We start from the raw sequence: 14,944 nt of genomic DNA, 5'->3' as shown, positions 1-14,944 counted from the left end.
TGCTAAGCAACAATGAAAAACAATGAGAAACTTCTCTATGTATTCATGTAGGGACATCTCCAAGATATACTAAAGTGAAAAAAAAAAAGAAGACACAGAACAGTGGCATAATATCCTTTATTTGTTATGCATAAAGAAACTCTGGGGGATACCCAAGAATATAAGACTGCTTCCTTGGGTGAGATATGAGAGAAAGACTGCATAGATGAGGTAAGAGATGGGTATTTCCCTATATACTCTTTTTTTTAAGGTCCTGGAGGCCAGGGATTGAACCTGGGACTACCTATACAAGAGGTGGGAGTTCAACCGTTTGAGCTACATCTACTTCCCTTACAAAATTTTACTTTATTTTATTTTAAGATTTTTACTTATTTCTCTCCCCTCCCCACCCCCCCGGCCCCAGTTGTCTATTCTCTGTGTCCATTCGCTGCGTTTTCTTCTGTGTCTGCTTCTATTCTTGTCATGCAGCACCAGGAATCTGTGTCTCTTTTTGTTGCGTCACCTTGCTGCATTAGCTCTCCATGTGTGTGGCACCACTCCTGGGCAGGCTGGACTCATTTTCACACTGGGCGGCTCTCCTTACGGGGCGCACTCCTTGCATGTGGGGCTCCCCTACGCAGGGAACACCCCTGTGTGGCAGGGCACTGCTTGTGCGCATTAGCACTGCACATGGGCCAGCTCCACACGGGTCAAGGAGGCCTGGGGTTTGAACCGTGGACCTCCCATGTGGTAGGCGGACGCCCTATCCATTAGGCCAAATCCGCTTCCCTAATTTTATATATATATACACACGCACACATATATATCCTATCCTACTATATGAATATTTTGTCCATAAAAAAATCAGATTCAAAAACATGTAATAGGGGAGTGGGTGTAGCTCAGTGGTTAAGCACCTACTTCCTATACAAGGTCCCAGGTTCAATCCCTGGTACCTCCTAAAAGATACATAAAAATAAAAATAGATAAATAAAAAACATGCCATACAAAAGGGAAAAAAAGGAGTTGATGTCATCAACCTGGTGATGTAAGACATCCCCTGGAAAAGAACAACAGAACAACAGAGATTGGAGAAGGACTTCACGAATGCTGAATCGGAGAAAAAGAAAAGTAATCTCCAAAACTGGGTAGGATATACTCTTCCTGGACACACCAGTCTGGATCCCTCCCTTTCGTTCAGTCCCACGCAGCTTGGGAGTTGCGCAGAGGTAGCACGGCCAAGGTCCTTCCTGCCGTGGATGCAGACTAAAGAGTCACACACAGCAGCCAGTTAGAACCACATGCATAGCCGGGCACAGGGACCCAAGGCCACAGAGAACCAGGGTGAAACTACAGGCCACTAAGAAGTGTTGCATACAAAAGAGTCCCCCAGAGAAAAAGGGAGAGAGAGAGAGAGCCTGGCTGCAAAAGAAAATTATTGGCAAGAAGGATGCACACTCATTCCAGTCTATGTTCACTGAACCACCACCTAGATGCAAAATGGACCTTTCTGGATTGACCTACTTTTCTGGATTGATCCCATCTGAGTACCCAGGGCATGATACCCTAACAAGGAAGAAAAACAGAAAAGCATCACAGAAAAAAAGCAAGAGCTAGAACTGATCTGCTATAAGATGGGATGGGTCCCAGAACTGAAAAGTGTAAGGAAAAGGGGACACTGACGGAGGGGTATTGAAACAAATCATACGAGCTGGGGAGAAAATCCTGCACAAAAACATTCAGAACATATCAGGATTCTCAGAGAAGGGACAGAGAATAGGAAGCTTTATTTCTGTATGTGAAACCATTGCACAAAAGCTACCATCTTAAAAATTTTACCGCATATCCAGGACAAAAATCAAATGCAAAAGAGTTCAAAAATGGGAAATGGACTTGGCCTAGTGGTTAGAGCATCCGTCTACCACATGGGAGGTCCGCGGTTCAAACCCCGGGCCTCCTTGACCCATGTGGAGCTGGCCCAAGCACAGTGCTGATGCGCGCAAGGAGTGCCGTGCCACACAGGGTTGCCTCCTGCATAAGGGAGCCCCACATGCAAGGAGTGCGCCCCGTAAGGAGAACTGCCCAGTGCAAAAGAAAGTGCAGCCTGCCTAAGAATGGTGCCACCCACACGGAGAGCTGATACAAGATGATGCAACAAAAAGAGACACAGATTCCCGTGCCACTGACAACAACAGAAAAGGACAAAGAAGATGATGCAGCAAATAGACACAGAGAACAGACAACCAGGGTTGGGTGGGGGGAAGGGGAGAGAAGTCAATAAATAAATTAATTAATTTAATTAAATAAAATAAATAAATAAATAAAAAGAAGAGCTCAAAAAATCTGAACAGTTACATACAGGTTGCATGAAGGGTCCAGGATAAGGTGGACCAAACATTAAAAAAGAGTCTTAACACAAAGCCAGTAAACAATAAAACCCAAGACAAGAGGGAGAAATGGACCTTCAGAGTTAACTCGCCAAAACAATCAGATGCCCAAATCAGAGAAAAAAAAATTTTACAAGCTATTCTAAGAAACAAGAAGATATGGCTGAGTCAAGGGAACAAATGAAAACTTCAGAAGAGAAAGAATTTGGAACAACTAATCAAAGAAGTTCAAACAAATCTGCTAAATCAATTCATGGAGATGAAGAAAAAGATGGATAGAATTAAAGGATATGAGAAGTGGATTTGGCTCAACTGATAGAGCATCCGCCTGCCACACAGGAGGTCCAGGGCCTCCTGACCCATGAAAAGAGCTGGCCCACACGCAGTGCTGATGCACACAAGGAGTGCTGTGCCACAAAGGGGTGTCCCCCGTGTAGGGGAGCCCCCATGCAAGAACTGCGCCCCATAAGGAGAGCTGCTCTGTGTGAGAAAAGCACAGCCTGCCCAGGAGTGGCACCGTGCACACAGATAGATGACCATGAAAGATGATGCAACAAAAAGAGACACAGATTCCCGGTGCCGCTGACAAGAATACAAGCAGACCCAGAAGGACACACAGCAAATGGACACAGAGAACAGACAACTGGTGGGGAGGAAGGGGAGAGAAATAAATTTTTTAAAAATAATAAATCTTTTTTAAAAAAAGGATACAAAGAAGACAAAGTGAGAGCATAAAGAAGAATTTGAAAGTTTACTAAGAAATATAACAGAAATTGTGGGGATTAAAAACACACTAGAGGGAAATGGATATGGCTCAAGTGATAGAGCTTCCGCCTACCATATGGGAAGACCTGGGTTCGATCCCTGGGCCCTCCTGGTGAAAAAGAAGAAGGGAAAGCATGTCAACACAGCAAGCCAGTGCCCGCTAAAGTGCCTGCGTGGTGAGCCAGTGCCCCATGCAAGTGAGTCTTGCAACAAGATGATGACTCATCAAAAGAGAGACAAGGGGATAAGCAGACTTGGCTCAACAGATAGAGCATCCACCTACCACATGGGAGGTCCACGGTTCAAACCCAGGGCTTCCTTGACCTGTGTGGAGCTGGCCGACAGGTACTGCTGATGCATGCAAGGAGTGCTGTGCCACGCAGGGGTGTCCCCTGCGTAGGGGAGCCCCAAGCTCAAGGAGTGCACCTCGTAAGGAGAGCCGCCCAGCGTGAAAGAAAGTCCAGCCTGCCCAGGAGTGGTGCCGCACACATGGAGAGCTGACACAGCAAGATGACGCAACAAAGAGAGACACAGATTCCTGGTGCCACTGACAAGAATAGAAACGGACACAGAAGAACACACAGCAAATGGACACAGAGAACAGACACCTGGGGCAGGGGGGAAGGGGAGAGAAATAAATTAAAAAAACAAAAGGAGAGAGAGAGACACAAGGGGAGAGTCAAGGTGAAGTGCAGCAGAAACCAGGAACTGAGGTGGCACAATTGACAGGGAACCTTTCTGTTTCCTGACCCATCAGAGGTCTCCAGGATTGAATACTGGTGAGTCCTAGAGGAGAGAAAATGAGAAGAGAAGACAACACAGAGAGCAAAATCAGCAAGACAGGAGGAGGGGAAGGGGGGAAATAAATAAATCTTTTAAAAATTGCATACACTAGAGACATACAACAGCAGATTTCAAAAGACAGAAGAAAAAATCAGTGGACTAGAAGACAGGACAATCAGAATCATACAGACAGAAGAACAGATAGAGAAAAGAAAAGGAAAAATTGAGCAGAATCTCAAGGATGTGAGTAACAGCATGGTGGGCACAAATACACACATCATGTGTGTCCCAGGAAGAAAAGAGAAGGAAAAAGTGGCAGAAAGAACATTTGAGGAAATAATGGCCAAAAATTTCCCAAGTGTTATGAAAGCCATAAATATACATGTCTAAAAGCAATGTAAATACTCCAAACAGACCTACTCTGAGTCACTTACTAATCAGAATGTCAAATGCCAAAGACAGAGAATTCTGAAAGCAGCAAGAGAAAAGTGACTCACTACATGTAAGGGGTCCTCAGTAAGACTAAGTGCAGATTTCTCATCAGAAACATGGAAGCAAGAAGATAGTGATATGATTTATTTAAGATACTAAAAGAGAAAAGCTGCAAGCCAAAAATTCTTTATTTGGCAAAACTGTCCTTCAAATACGAGAGTTTAAAATATTCACAGATAAACAGAAACTGAGAGAGTTAATGACCAAAAGACCTGCCCTCCTCGAACTGCTAAAGGGAATTCTGAAGCTTGAAAGGAAAAGACAAGAGAGAATGGCTTGCTGTAGTGTAAAGAAATGAAAATCTTCAATAAGGGTAGCAAAAAGGATAAATGCAAAACTCAATAATACTATATCCTCAAAATACAACTCAACTGTTTAATTCTTATAATTGTCAGAAACAATTGAATACAAAAAAGGCATATTTCCTGATATTAGACACATAAAATATGAAGAGATAAAGGAGGATAAAAACAACATAAAGAGGGGAAACAGAGGCATACAGGAGCAGAGAACATGTATGCTATCGAAGCTATGTTGGTGTCGTTCAAATTAACAGGTTATAGATATAGGCTGTATCATACAAACCCCAATGTAACCACAAAGTATTTTTAAAACATAGGAAGAAAGTGGCTGTGGCTCAATCAGTTGGGCTCTCATCTACCATATGGGAGGCCCTGGGTTTGCGCCCTGGGACCTCCTTGTGAAGGCAGGTTCATCCACACGCTGCAGAGTGCAGCCCAGCCTGCAGGTGCCAAGAGCTGTGGAGAGCCAACTCAGCAGAGTGACACAACAAAAATGGGAGACAAGCAAAAACACAGAAGAGTGCGCAGTGAATGGACACAGAGAGCAGACAGCAAGCAAGCTGCAAGGAGGGAGGGGAAATAAAATAAATAAATAAATACAGACATAGAAGAAAGCACAGCAAATGGACACTGAAAGCAGACAGCATGCAAAAAACAGCCATGGGGGTGGGGAGATAAAAAATACATATATATAAACAGGGAAGCAGATGTGGCTCAAGAAACTGGGCACCTGCTTACAACATAGGATGTCCCAGGTTTAGTTCCCAGTTCCTCCTAAAGAAGATGAGCAAGACAGCGAGCTGATAAGAAGGCCAGCGCTGCAACAAGATGACGTAATGAGGAGACACAACAAGGAAGCACAATGAGAGACAAAACAAGCAGGGAGGGGATGTAGCTCAAGTATCCGCTTCCCAATAAATTTCATTTTTTAATTTTTTAAAAGATTTTATTTTATTTCTCTCCCCTTCCCCCCATTGTCTGCTCTCTGCATCCATTCACTGTGTGTTCTGTGTCCGCTTGCATTCTTGTCATGTGGCACAGGGAAACTGTGTCACTTTTTTTGTTGCATCATCTTGCTACATCAGTTCTCTGTGTGTGCGGCACAACTCATGGGCAGGCTACGCTTTTTTCGCGTGGGGCGGCTCTCCTTGCAGGGTGCACTCCTTGTACCCCTATGTGGGGAACACCCATGTGTGACACGGCACTCCTCGTGTGCAGCAGCACTGCGCGTGGGCCAGCTCACCACATAGACCAGGAGGCCCTGGGTATCAAACCCTGGACCTCCAAATGGTAGGCAGACACACAGTTGAGGTACAGCCACTTCCCTAAACAAATTTTTAAAAATATAAATACAGAAACAGAATTGAGAAAGGGATCAGTCAGATACATCACAAAAGATCAACCACACAAGGTAGGAGGATGCAATAAAGGAAGAGAGAGACTGAATGTTAATAGATTAAACTCCCCAATCAAAAGACACAGATTGGCAGAATGGGTAAAAAAATCACGATCCAACTTACAAGAGACTCAACTTATACCCAAAGATACACATAGGCTGAAAGTGAAAGGACAGACAAAGAAAAACATGCAAATATTAACCAAAAAAGAGCTGAGGTAGCTATACTAATATCACACAAAATACACTTTAAGTCAAAAGCTGTTAAAGAGACAAAGAAGGATGCTATATATTAATAAAAGTGTCAATACACCAGGAAGAAATAACAATCATAAATATTTATGCACCTAACCATAGTACCCCAAAGTATATGAGGCAAATGTTGACAAACCTGAAGGGAGAAATAGACACCTCTACGATAATAATTGGAGATTTTAATACACCGCTCTCATCAATAGACAAAACATCTAGACAGAAGAACAATAAGGATACAGAAATTTGAACAATATGATAAATGAACTGGACCTAACAGAACATTGTACCATAAAGAGCAGCATATCCTTCTCAAACACACATGGATCGTTCTCCAGGGCAGACTACAGGTAGGGTCACAAAACAAGTCGTGATAAATTTTAAAAGACTGAAATTATACAAAGCATCTTTTCTGATTATAATGGAATGACGCTGGAAATCAATAACAGGCAGAGAACTGGAAAACCACAAATATATGAAATTAAATCACACCCTTAATCAGTAGGTCAAAGAAGAAATTACATCGGAAATCAGTAAATATCTTGAGATGAATGGAAACAAGAACACAACATATCAAAACTTATAGAATGCAGCAAAAGAAGTGCTGAAAGGGAAATTTGCTGGGGTTTAATGTATATCCAGGGGACCTGAATCTCTGGACTGACCATGTGATAGCCAGGCCCTGAGCCTCAACAGACTTCAGCTCCTACACTCTGGTTTATTGGACTTACCCCACTCAGCTAACATGGAGGTGAAGAAGGTCAACCACCACACCAGGGAGCCTAGAGTGCCTATGACTGAAAGCAGGAGGATTGCATCCAGCATCCATGTGGATGATATAGATGTGGAGTGGACACAACCATTCCAAGGTCCACAGGATGGAGGAATAGAGTATGGATTAGAGTGGACTTACTGATATTCTATTCATGAACTATTGTGATTAGTAACTAAGAAAATGTGGCATTGGTATGGAGAAAGTGGCCATGGTGGCTGCTGGGGGTGGGGAGTGGGAGGAAGAGGTGTGATGTGGGGGCGTTTTCAGGACTTGGAGTTGTCCTGGGTGGTGCTGCAGGGACAGTTACCGGACATTGTACGTCCTCCCATGGCCCACTGGGTGGACTGTGGGAGAGTGTGGGCTATGGTGTGGACCATTGACCATGAGGTGCAGCGGTGCTCAGAGATGTATTCACCAAATGCAATGAATGTCTCATGATGATGGGGGAGGTTGTTGTTATGGGGGGAGGAGTGGGGGGAGGGGGGTGGGGGGTATATGGGGACCTCATATTTTTTGAATGTAATATTAAAAAAATAAAGACAAAAAAAAAAAAAGAGCTAAAATCAAAGACCTAACTATATAACTAGAGGACATAGAAAAAGAATAGCAAGGGAAGCGGACTTGGCCCAGTGGTTAGGGTGTCCGTCTACCACATAGGAAGTCCGCGGTTCAAACCCTGGGCCTCCTTGACCCATGTGGAACTGGCCCGTGTGCAGTGCTAATGCGCGCAAGGAGTGCCATGCCATGCAGGGGTGCCCCCTGCGTAGGGGAGCCCCACCCGCAAGGAGTCCACTCCATAAGGAGAGCCGCCCAGCGCGAAAGAGAGTTCAGCCTGCCCAGGAATGGCACCGCACACACGAAGAGCTGACACAGCAAGATGACACAACAAAAAGAAACACAGATTCCCGTGCCGCTGACAATAACAGAAGCAGATAAAAACAAGAACACACGGCAAAATGGACACAGAGAACAGACAACTGGGGGGGGGGAGGGAAATAAATAAAAAAATAAATCTTTAAAAAAAAAAAAGGGTGGCAGACTTGGCCCAGTGGTTAAGGCATCCATCTACCACATGGGAGGTCCGCGGTTCAAGCCCCGGGCCTCCTTGACCTGTGTGGAGCTGGCCCATGTGCAGTGCTGATGCGCGCAAGGAGTGCCGCGCCACGCCATGGGCCACCCCACGCGCAAGGAGTGCGCCCTGTAAGGAGAGCCGCCCAGGGCGAAAGAAAGTGCAGCCTGCCCAGGAATGGTGCTGCACACACAGAGAACTGATGACGCAACAACAATAAAAAAAGAAACTCAGATTCCCGTGCCACTGACAACAACAGAAGCGGACAAAGAAGACACAGCAAATAGACACAGAGAACAGACAACTGGGGTGGGGGTAGAAGGGGAGAGAAATAAATAAAATAAATAAATCTTAGAAAAAAAAAAAGAATAGCAAACTAAATCTAAAGCAAGCAGAAAGAAAGAAATAACAGATTAGAGGAGAAATAAATGAAATAGCGAATAAAAAACAATAGAAACCAAAAATAAAACCAAAATGGTTTCTTTGAAAAGATCAATATTAACAAACCTTTAGCTAGATTGACAAAAAAAAAAAGAGGATACAAAAAAAGAAAATCAGAAATGAGAGGGGAGATATTACTACTGACCCTCAGAAATAAAAGGACCATAAAAGGATACTATGAAGAAATGTAAGCCAAAAAATTAAGACAGCCTAGATGAAATGGATAAATTCTTAGAAACACACGAACAACCTACACTGACTCTAGAAGCAATAGAAGACCTCAACAGACCAATGACAAGTAAAGAGACTGAATCAGTCACCAAAGAAAAGTCCAAGACTAGATGGCTTCACAGGTGAATTCTACCAAGCACTCCAAGAAGAATTAATACCAATGCTGCTCAAACTCTTCCAAAAAACTGAAGAAAAGAGAACAATCCCTAACTCATCCTGAGGCCAGCATCACCCTATTAATACTACGAGAAAAGAAAATTACCAACCAATTTCTCTTTTGAAGATAGATATAAAATTCCTCAGCAAAACACTTGCAAATTGAATCTAACAGCACATTAAAACAATTATACACCATGATCAAGTGGTCTTATCCAAAGAATGCAAAGGTGGTTCAACATAAGAAAATCAATTAATGTAACACAGCACATTAACAAAACTGATGGAAAAAAATCACATGATCATCTCAATTGATGCAGAAGACATTTTATAAAACCCAGCATCCTTTCTTGATGGAAATACTTAGAAAAAAGGAATAAAACAAAATTCCTAAAAAAGCAAAACAAGAAAGAAAATTTCTCAACACGATAAAGGGCATATATGAAAAATCCTTAGGTAACAACACACTCAGTGGTGAATGACTGAAAACTCTCCCACCAGGATGGAGAGCAAGACAAGGATGTCCACTGCCACTACTGTTATTCAACATTGTACTGGGTGCTCTAGCCAGAGCAGTTAGACAAGAAAAAGAAATAAAAGGCATTCAAATAGGAAGGGAAGAAGTAAAATTACACTATTCACCAATTACATGATCCTATAAAGTCCTGAAAAATCTACAAGGTTACTAGAACTAATAAACGGGTTCACCAAAGTGATGGAGTAGAAGATCAACATGCAAGAATCAGTAGTGTTTCTGTACACCAGTAATTAGTAAGCTAATGAGGACATCAAGAAAAAAATTCCATTTACAATAGCAACTAGAAGAATCAAATATCTAGGAATAAATTTACCCAAGTACGTAAAAGTTAAATGCAGAAAACTATAAAAATGCTAAGGGAAATCAAAGAAGATCTAAATAAACGGAAGGACTTTCTGTGTTCATGGATTGGGAGATTAAATATTGTTAAGATGTCAATTCTACCTAAAATGATTAACAGATTCACTGCAATCCCAATCAAAATTCCAAAAGCCTACTTTGCAGAAATTTAAAAGCCAATCATCAAATTTATTTGGAAGGGTAAGGGGTCCCAAATAGCCAAAACCATCTTTAAAAAGAAGAATGAACTTGGAGGACTCACACTTTCTAACTTCAAAGCTTAGAGCAAAGCTACAGTGGTCAAAACAGCACGGTACTGGTACAATTACAGAAACATAGGCCAATGGAATAAAATTAAGAGTTCAGAAATGGACCCTCACATCTATGACCAGTTGATTTTTTAAATTATTTATTTATTTATTTGCCAATTTTTGACAAGGCTGACAAATCCACTCAGTTAAGAAAGAATAACTTCAATAAATGGTGCTGGGGAAACGGACTTTGGCCCAGTGGTTAGGGCGTCCGTCTACCACATGGGAGGTCCACGGTTCAAACCCAAGGCCTCCTTGACCTGTGGTGAGCTGGCCCATGTGCAGTGCTGATGCGCGCACAGAGTGCCGTGCCACGCAGGGGTGTCCCCCGCGTAGGGGAGTCCCATGCGCAAGGAGTACGCCCCGTAAGGAGAGCCGCCCAGCGTGAAAGAAAGTGCAGCCTGCCCAGGAATGGTGCCGCCCACACTTCCTGTGCCACTGATGACAACAGAAGTGGACAAAGAAACAAGACGCAGCAAATAGACACAGAGAACAGACAACCGGGGGAGGGGGGGAATTAAATAAATAAATCAGTCTTTAAAAAAAAAAAAATGGTGCTGAGAGTACTGGATATCCATAGACACAAAGGTTGAAGACCCCCATCTCATACCATACATAAAAATTAACTCAAAATGGACCATAGACCTACATATAAGAACCAGAACTATAAAACTCTTAGAAGAAAACATAGGGAAGCATCTTCAGGACCTTGGGTTATACAATGGTTTCTTAGACCCCCACTATAATAGCTACTGCAGAAAAGTACAAGTGTTGGAGAGGATGTGGAGATACAGGAAAACTCAGTCACTGCTGGTGGCCATGTAAAATGCTGCTGTGGAAGACAGTTTGGGGGTTCCTTGGAGAGCTAAGTACAGAATTACCATATGACTCGGCAATCCCTCTACTAGGTGTATATACAAAAGAATTAAAAGCAGGTACTGGAGCAGATGTGGCTCAAGCAGTTGAGCACTAGCCTCCCATATGGGAGGTGCCAGGTTCAGTTCCCAGTGCCTCCTGAAAAAAACAAAAACAAACAACAAGCAAAACAAACAAAATAGCCAACTCAGGGAAGCCAATGTGGCTCAGTGGTTGAGCACAGGTTTCCCACATATGAGAGGTCCTGAGTTCAATCCCTGACCCCTGACACCTAAAAAAAAAAAGAAAGAAAAAGTAAAAAAAAAAGGAAATACGCAAACACATATTTGCACACCAGTGTTCATAGAGGCATTATTACCAAAGGATGGAAACAACTCAAGTATCCATCAACTGATGAATGGATAAACAAAACATAGGATATACATACAATGGAATATTATTTGGCAGTAAAAAGGAATAAAGTCCTCATATATGCAACAACATGGATGAACCTTGAAGATAAAATGTTGGGTAAAATGAAGCAGACCCAAATGACAAATATTGCATGATCTCACTGATATAAAACAATTAGAATACATACACTCATAGTCAGAATCTAGAATATAGGTTATCAGGTACTCATCTAGGGGAAGAGAATGGGGAATTAATGCTTACTTTGTGCAGGTTTCTGTTTAGGCTGACTGTAAAGTTTTAGAAATGTTTGGTGGTGTTGACAGCACAATGTGGCTAGTGTAACTAAAAATACTGAATTATTTCTGTGAATGGGAAATTTTAGGTCCTATATATGTTACTAGAATAAAACTTTAAAAAGATAAAAAAGAAAAGAAAGAAACACTATTAAGCTGCTAAAAATAATGAGTCAGTGGAGGGTGTAGTTCAATGGTTTAGTGTCTGTTTCCCATGTACGAGGTCCTGGGTTCAATCCCCCATGCCTCCTAAAAAAAAAAATGAGTCAGTACTAGAATAACTGATAGGATATGACAAAGTAGTGACAATATGTTTCCATTAATGAGCTTTGAAAAGTTGTGTGTATATATATATATATATACACACTTATACATACACATACACACATACATGCAGAGAATATCTCTGAAAATATGTACCAAACTGGGATAATTACTTCTCGGGAGCACAAATAGGAAACTGAGGATGCACTTGCCTTTGCTATTGTTTGTTTCTGTTTAACCATGTGAAGTTATAAAAAATTTCATATTTTACATCCCAACCAGACCTTACTTCTAAGCTCTAGACCTGTATCTCCAACTGCCTACCTGATAGATCCACCTGGATTTTGCACAGGAACCTTCATCTCAACAAGTCCAAACTAAACTCATATTCTTTCCCAAAATACCCAGTCCTCCTCCCATGTTTCTTGTCTCATTGGCATCAACATCCCTTTATCTGTTCAAACCAGATACGCGTGTTATTCTCAACTCCTCCCTCTCCCTTCCTCCAACATCCAATCAATCACCAAGTCCTGTAGATGTTCTTTCTTCATTATACCCACACATCTTCATCTTCACTGTCAGTGCCCTAAACAAAGCACTCATCATCTCTTACTGGACTTGACCATAGTCACCTGATGGGTCTACTCATATCTGCTCTCAGCCTCTTGTCTTACCACCTAGTTATTTTATTTCCCTGCTTAAAAGCTTTTCAGCCACTTATTATCACTTCTGGGGAATAATAGGATCATATGGATTAGAAAGAACTAAAATTCTCAATACAGTCTACATAATCTGGCCTTTTCTACACATTCATGTCTCCTGTCATTCTCCATCTCACTCTTTATGTTCCAGCCACACTAGCCTTCTTTTAATTCCTCAAACTCTTCCTCCTCAAGGCCTCTCTTGCTGGGTCCTCTGCCTGGAAGGCTGTTTGTCACCTCCCACATCTCTCCCAACACCACCACTAAGCTTTCACTTAGTTAACTACCTTTCATCCTCCTAGTCTCTGTATGAATGCATTACTGACCTTCCAGGCTAGGTCAGGTCCCTTGGTTTGGGCTGACTTAACACCTCTTCTTCATAGAACTTAATGTAGCAATAATTACATAATTATAAAATAAGATGTTCAATATTTATCTCCTCTGATAGCCTGTTTAAGGACAAGAGCAGTTTTGCTCACTGCTATATGCCAAATGCCTAAAATAGTACCTACAAAACATCTGTTGAATGACTGAACAAACAGAGGGAGGGAGAAGACAGAACTTAAGATGCAAGGCCACAGCACATGTGGGAAGGCATTCACAAGTCAGAACTTCCTGCCCACACCCTTACCTCTATTGGTCTGGCCCCTGACCCATTTCCAGTATCTGCTTACTCACCAGAATCTCTGGGAACTGGAGCTGGCCTGACAAGGCTGGATTGCTATTGTAACCAGAGGTGATTCCAGAGGAAAGGCTTCCATTGGAGCTGGTGCACAATGGACTGGCGTCCGCCAGAGTGTGTAATCTCTCCTCTTCCTGGGAAGACAGAGCAGTATCAAACAGCTTCTAATGGACTCTCACTATACACTCCCACCACCCCCCAAAACCACTCCTCCTCACCTCCACAGCTCCCATCACCTCCCCAGTACCTCCATCCCTCCCCAAAGCCATCGCTCCTCACACTTCCCCATACTCCCCACTATATCTCAAGGCCTCTTCTTCCCATTCTCCGGCCCAGGGACAGGAGCTACACTGACAAGGATGACAGAGAGAAATAGATAGGAGTTGGCACAAGGGTCGCATGACCTCTTCCAAATGTGATACACCCCGAGACTCAGAGGCAGCTACAGACTCAGAGCCAGCCCAGCCTGAGGTCTGCCCCCAGCTCCAAGTCTACCCTGAAAACAGAGGCAAACCCCATTCCCCACCCTCAGAAGCTGGGAGATAATCTGCTGGTGGATCCTTAACTTCTCCTGTTCAGTCCTCTCCCGCAGTCGATCTCGGGCCCGGGCAATCTCCACCTTGGCTTCCTCACGGGCCCGCTGATAGTCTTGCAGCATCAGCGCTATGTCAGAGGGTGGGTGAGCAGGTCTTGAGGAAGCCTCTGGGCTCCTGGGGAAGATCACAGTAGTGGAAAGATGCTTTCTAACTCGATGGGTGGGTGATGACCCTAGCCTGCCCACCTCAGATTAACTTAATATCACCTTCTTGAAAGACTCATCCTCCCTTTACCCGCTATGACTTGATTTTGATTTTATGCCTCAAGAAAGAAACATGCCATTCTGAGGCTCAGGCCTGTAGCTTTAAATTGCATGTCATAGCTATTCTATCCATCCTTTCCCCTCCCACCTCCCTCACTTCTGCTTCTTCCTGTATTTACTTCTTTCCATTTCCCCATCTCCCACATCCCCCTCCAGTTACCCACAGGCATGTAAGACCAGCTTTTGGAATCTCACACATCAAAGGAAATTGTGGTTTACACACTCCAGAATGCCAGAAACTCCAGCCCTAGCTTCCCACAATCACTTTACCCCACAGAGCCTGTTTCCTTAAAGGTTCTGGGTCTGCCCTTGCCTAGTGGTCTCTACAACATCCTTCCTCAGTTGTTGCAGGTATTTTCGGCGCCGGCTAGGTAAGTCAAGGTCATAGGTGGGGAAATCCATGCTGGGAAGTAGGCTAAGTTGTTTCTGATGGCTGAGGCTTTGTGGCAGGTAGAAGTTCTGAAGTCGCTTAGCCCGTTCTCTCCGGAGGGTCTCAATGGCTTTTATTTGCCTAAGATAAAATGTGATTGATTCATTGAAACTAGCCTTTCAGCATTCTCCATATTAAGATTTCTGACCCCTGAAAGATTCTAGAACTGAGTAAGAGCAGAGGGAACAACTTCCACTAGCTTTCTTGGGGTCTTTCCTTTCAGCCCACCC

General features: G+C 43.1%; 1 protein-coding gene across 4 annotated transcripts in view; it reads right to left on the bottom strand.

Moving 5' to 3' along the window:
* STARD9 (StAR related lipid transfer domain containing 9) overlaps positions 1-14,944 on the bottom strand; it is a 181,415-nt gene that overhangs the window by 26,744 nt on the left and 139,727 nt on the right. For all 4 annotated transcript variants that reach the window (XR_011648416.1, XM_071214137.1, XM_058294016.2 and 1 more), the window contains 3 exons: positions 14,598-14,795; positions 13,952-14,135; positions 13,422-13,559 (listed from right to left, as the gene is read on the bottom strand). Coding sequence is in view for 3 of the 4 variants with exons in the window: in XM_071214137.1 (XP_071070238.1) it covers positions 13,422-13,559; positions 13,952-14,135; positions 14,598-14,795 (520 nt within the window). In the remaining variant the exon portion in view is untranslated. The remainder of the gene's footprint in view (positions 1-13,421; positions 13,560-13,951; positions 14,136-14,597; positions 14,796-14,944) is intronic.

Source organism: Dasypus novemcinctus, chromosome 3, assembly GCF_030445035.2.
Source record: "Dasypus novemcinctus isolate mDasNov1 chromosome 3, mDasNov1.1.hap2, whole genome shotgun sequence".
NCBI classification, from domain to species: Eukaryota; Metazoa; Chordata; class Mammalia; order Cingulata; family Dasypodidae; genus Dasypus; species Dasypus novemcinctus.
The sequence above is the reverse complement of the archived record's forward strand: the minus strand, read 5'-3'. Positions and strand labels throughout refer to the sequence as shown.